Source organism: Benincasa hispida, chromosome 6 (assembly GCF_027475165.1).
Source record: "Benincasa hispida cultivar pf3 chromosome 6, pf3_genome.v1.1, whole genome shotgun sequence".
NCBI classification, from domain to species: Eukaryota; Viridiplantae; Streptophyta; class Magnoliopsida; order Cucurbitales; family Cucurbitaceae; genus Benincasa; species Benincasa hispida.
In genome coordinates this window covers 2,587,604-2,592,739 of record NC_143483.1, presented here as the reverse complement: position 1 = coordinate 2,592,739, position 5,136 = coordinate 2,587,604, and the positions used below count along the sequence as shown (strand labels likewise).

The 5,136-nt window shown below is 32.6% G+C and overlaps 1 protein-coding gene across 1 annotated transcript; it reads right to left on the bottom strand.

The window, feature by feature from the left end:
* Nucleotides 1–2,135: 2,135 nt before the first annotated feature.
* On the bottom strand, nucleotides 2,136–4,702 carry LOC120079901 (putative nucleoredoxin 1). Its single transcript, XM_039034354.2, has 4 exons — nucleotides 4,319–4,702; nucleotides 3,636–4,115; nucleotides 3,051–3,530; nucleotides 2,136–2,931 (listed from the first exon to the last, which is right to left on the bottom strand). Exons 1-4 carry the CDS (start codon nucleotides 4,400–4,402, stop codon nucleotides 2,293–2,295), a joined length of 1,683 nt encoding a protein of 560 aa, XP_038890282.1. The 5' UTR covers nucleotides 4,403–4,702; the 3' UTR covers nucleotides 2,136–2,292.
* Between the last annotated feature and the right edge of the window lie 434 nt (nucleotides 4,703–5,136).

Below are 5,136 nucleotides of genomic sequence, written 5' to 3'. Positions count from 1 at the left end.
AGAAGGAAAAAAATGGCATTAAAAAAAGGCCTTAGTTATACACTCATTTCTTCGTAACAAAGAGTAGAAAAACACTCTTATTCAACTTCCTTAAAATTGAGTTGTAGCGTCACAATTATTTTAAGTTCGAGATATAGATACGATATATGCATCATTTGCAACTTGAATGTAGATTAAAAAGGCTTAGAGAACAAAAAATAAAGTATTTTTTATATATAATAGTAGAAGTTGAGAGACAAAACTCTTTAATTTTAAAATAGTTAATTTTTTTTAATTAAATTAAATAAAAAAAATCTTTAGAGTAGGACCTGCATTTTTACCTTCCAACCTTTGAGTTTCCATTACACTTATTATTGATAATTAATAATAAATTATTTATTTAATATATTGATAATTAATTATTTACTATCTAATATCATATCTTGTAAATTAGTAAATTAAAGAAAGTTTGGACAATAATGTGTCCAGATTTTTTTTCCCGAAATTCTCACTTTTTAATATAAATAAATATAAATTTGTAAACATTTTCTTTTGAGAACATTTTCTGTTAAGAAACAAACACAGTAACTTTCCATTTTTATCAATGGTCATTTTCATTTCCAATTAAGTGAAAATCATGGAATGATTTAAATCAACCCCTCATAAAATACAATTTTGCAAAACCATCAATTTATCACTATATTTGTTTTGATGGTATCATATATTGTAAAATTAATATAGAATTATTATTATAATTAATGTAAATTTAAAAGGGTATTGTAAATTGTAGTTACAAAAAGGGATGAGAGTAATTAAATTAATATGTTTTTTAAGAGTAAGCAATTAACTTAATATTAAATAAATAGGATATGCTCGACCTATGGTTTTAGAAGTTATTTGCTTTATATATATATATATATATATATATACACACTAATAAACTGATTGATGATTTAGTTATTTTCTCTTGTTTAGTACTTATTTTCTATGGTTCAAATGAGGAAATTTATGTTTTATTAATCATTAGACTAAAAAAATAGGTAAGAAATAAAATTAAAAGAATGATTATACAACAATTAACAAAATTAATTAGAAAAAATTACATAAAATATCTCTAAGATAATACAGACTACACATTCAACTACAAATAATAACTTTACAATTCCTACAACTTGGTGCTACACAAATATGCAAGTTCAATTAGTGTAAAGTCTTATTCATTTAAAAGTTTTACCACATGGTAGAACAATTGTTTCTACTTTGATGACATAGTCTTGGTGATGTCAACGGTGAACATAACTGCAAAATTAGATAAATGGTAGAACTTCTATTCAACTAATTTTAATTTGTCATTGATTAGATATGCATTTGGAGACAATGTAGTGAAAGAATAAAAAATAAAGGCGAGTACAATCTCATAAATGTCACTTTTATAGTAGTTGATAACAAAAAGTTATAAAACTTTTGGTATTCTAAAACTTATAAGATTCTTTAATAAATTATAAGGGAATGAAATAAAAAAAAATTATAAGTGGTAGAAAATAAAATACTTTTGGCATTCCTTTTATTTGTTATTATTGATAATCAAGTTATTGTTTCTAATTAATTATTTTTAGCACAATCTATAACTATTTATAAATTACATAATTAAGGATAAATTTATATTTCAATTAACTTGTATAAACAAAACCGTGGATGCATGTAGGTGGTGTGTAATTAGTTATTTATTAACTATTTATTTTTAGTTAAAATGAAACTAATAGCAAGTGGCGTATTTTGTACATTTTAAATTTAATAAAGGGATAAAATAGTCTTTAAAAGGTTTTTCAAAATTTGTAGTTTTTTAATAGGTTATGGATAATAGATACTGGTAAAGGTGAACGCAGGAACGTCAAGGCAAATGCATCAATCTTGCCTTGGTTTGATCTTAAAAAGGATTCCACATGATAATTAGAGAACTTAATCACAAGTTCCAAGTGCAAGAGCATCAAACCATGACTTTTATCTTCTACAACTAAATCTAGTGAAAAGGGACTCAACTCTTATCTGTTAAGGTGGGAATGTTTGAGGCTCGAGAGACTGAACTATCAAATTTTGCAATTTAGGGATTCAAGCAATCTCAAGCTAAGATATCCAAAAACATAGGGGCAACAATCTCGAAATGATATGCCTCTTCATTTATTGAAACTATGAATACAGACGATGGTTTGAGAGAGCATAATAGCTGCAGTACATCAACAGGGCATCACAAAAGGCAACAAGCAAAGCACATACCATGATAAGATTCCATATTTCTCGCTATTCTGAATGTTCTTACGCTCTACGGCACACGCCTCCCTCGCAAATCCACCCTTCTTTTCCCTCCGCTCCCTCATTGTTCTTCAAAGCACATTTTGGGTGCAAGTCAAAGTCACACTCCTCACAGTAAAAGGACCAACCATATCCCATCTCATTGCAGTCATCACAAACATACGAAATTCGACGTGTTCGAACAAGTTCATGAGCGTCATGTAGTTCATGTTTCAGTTTCTCAGGCCACCCCTTTGCCTCTTCTTCCAGCTGGTCCTCCAACTGCTTGAGGCGTTCCTCTGTAAATGGATAGGCATCTGCGCCATGTTCTGTAATGAGCGTACAGGCTTCTGTCGAGACTGTACGACCGCTTTCGTTAATGGCCACAAGTGCAGGAATACCTTGGATTTTGAACCTGCGATTAAGGAAGTTCTTCCTTTTATCCCCAAATGGCAGGGCTAACCAAGGCATTCCTGAAAAGAATTCTTGAAACGAAGCTTGGTCTCGATCGCTTGAAATGAATATGACTTCAAAATCCTTGTATTTTTGCTTAATTTCATTGTATGCATCTGTAAGCTTAGGCAAGAATGCACGGCATGGCGGGCACCAGTGTGCAGAGAAATAGAGCAGAATGTTCTTGCCAACAAGTTCAGATACTGGGACCTGGCCAAACAAAAGCCAATCGAACAGAAACATAAAAATACAGAAACAACTTAAGAATACTATGCAGCACATTATGGGTTAACTCAAAGAGTATGCCAAGTAGCAACACGAAACTTTACCTTTGCACCATCTTTTCCAATAACAAAATCGTTTTCTCCATGAACCAAAAGGGATTCCAGAGTCTGCGACTCGAGCTTTGACTTCTCAATCTCTGCAAGCTCCACAAGTTTCTCTGGAGTGAAAGGGTAGGCATCAACACCATGCTCTTCAACCAGTTCCGCGGCATTTGAGATCAAAGTCTTTCCATCCTGCCCAATTATAACAAGGGTAGGAATAGTACTAAGCTCAAAATATCGAACGAGTATTTTACATTTCTCATCCTGAAATGGCAATGCCAACCATGGCACTGTTTTGAGTGCTTCACTGAAATCTTCATTTTCATCATCTAAAGATATCAACACAATCTCAAAGTTTTGTCCCTTCTCTTTTAGTTTCTTGTAAGTATCAACCAAAATAGGCGTAAACTCATCACACGGTTCATGGCCGTACACTGAGAAGTACAACCCAATCACTTTCCCTTCAAGCTCAGAGACAGGAATCTACAGCACAAAAATCATAGCTTATAACATTAAATCCAGTAAAAGAAAACTCTAGTTTTAGGAACAAAAGAGGAAGAATCCCATAAATCATTCAAGAAATTTTACCTGATTTCCATCATTTGAGATCACATAATTGCGTGAATTTGAAACCAAAATGGAACTAATAGTTTGGTTCCTTCTCGCTTCCTCCTCTTTATCCTTCAGATGTTGGATCTGTTCAGAGGTAAAGGGATAAGCATTAACCCCATGTTCGCTCACTAGTCTCACTCCTTGATTAGTTGAAACCTTCCCACTGGGGTCGAGAACAACAAGATGAGGAATTCCCCTCACTTTGAAAAGTTCTTTCAAGCGCTTAATGGTCTCTGAATCGGAAAATGGAATAGACAACCAGGGCATTTTAGAGAAGTAATCCTTGAATGAATCTTCATCTCTATCAGAAGAGACGAATATAACTTCAAAATCACCCTTAGATGCTAATTCCTCATAAACCCCAGCAAAAACGGGAGTGAAACGGCGACAGGGAGGGCACCATGACGCCGAGAAATACAGTCCGACATTCTTTCCGATTAAGGAACTGATCTTCACCTGTTGAAACTCCAAATTAATGACCCATAAGACGATTTCACCAAATTTCATTTCACAGATTCCCAAATGTTCAAACAACAGTTCAAATCTTCCTAGGGTAAGTTAACTATTCGACAATCAGATACGAAATCAACAACGACAGATAGTTCAATTTCCACTCAGCCAAAGGACATCGCATATTCAAATTGGAAAAAGATTCATACCTGATCGCCATTATTGCGGATGAGAAAGTCCCTCTCATTGGATGAAATGAGGGAACTCAGATTGTGCACGGCATCAGAATCCATAGACGTTGCAAATCCTTGATTGCTGTTGTGTTCTTAAGCAAATTAGCAGGGATGGAATGGGTGTATCAAAATCAAAGAAGTTGAAGTGAATTTATAGAAAGCACAAGCTTAGCGAGCAAGTAAATTTGTTCGATAATAAAAACGCTTAGACGAAGACTTCCAAGTCGCGTGAAAGTCCCATGTCGCCTTTCTTTAAAAAGTTTGACGTCTTTTTTCATACCCAATTTTGATTTTGTTCCCTCAAAAGTTCAAGGCATTTGGGATGCCAAAATCAACTTTAATTAGCACAATCCTTTTCATAAGGGACCCTTTATTATTCTCTATTTTCAGTTTTTTGTTTTTTATTTCCTGTTTCAACCAAATATTTGGTAATTATTTGTGTTTTGTTTTGTCTGAAGAAAAACTAAAACAGAAAGATAATCATTTCTTGTTTATGATTTTTTGTATTTCTTTTTTTTTTTTTTTTTTCTTATTTTATAGTTTAAATATGATTTAATTGATAAAATAAATATATATAACATGCATTAAAATTTTAAAAAGAAAATACCTGTGCAACATTTATATTATCAAAACACATAAGTCCATTTTCCCTTTTTGTTGTGACCGTCCATTTTCACTATATATTTGTAGAAAAATTTTGGGGGTGTTGTTTTGGAATGGTTTCTTTCTCCCCTTTTTGTTGTGACCGTCCATTTTCCCTGTATCTTCTTCTTTGTACTTTGCCTGATATTAAT

Coding starts and splice junctions, on each gene's coding strand:
- LOC120079901 (XM_039034354.2), bottom strand. CDS start 4,402: ATGGATTCTGATGCCGTGCACAATCTGAGTTCCCTCATTTCATCCAAT. Junction 4,116..4,318: donor TCCGCAATAATGGCGATCAG/GTATGAATCTTT, acceptor GAGTTTCAACAG/GTGAAGATCAGTTCCTTAAT. Junction 3,531..3,635: donor TCTCAAATGATGGAAATCAG/GTAAAATTTCTT, acceptor TTTGTGCTGTAG/ATTCCTGTCTCTGAGCTTGA.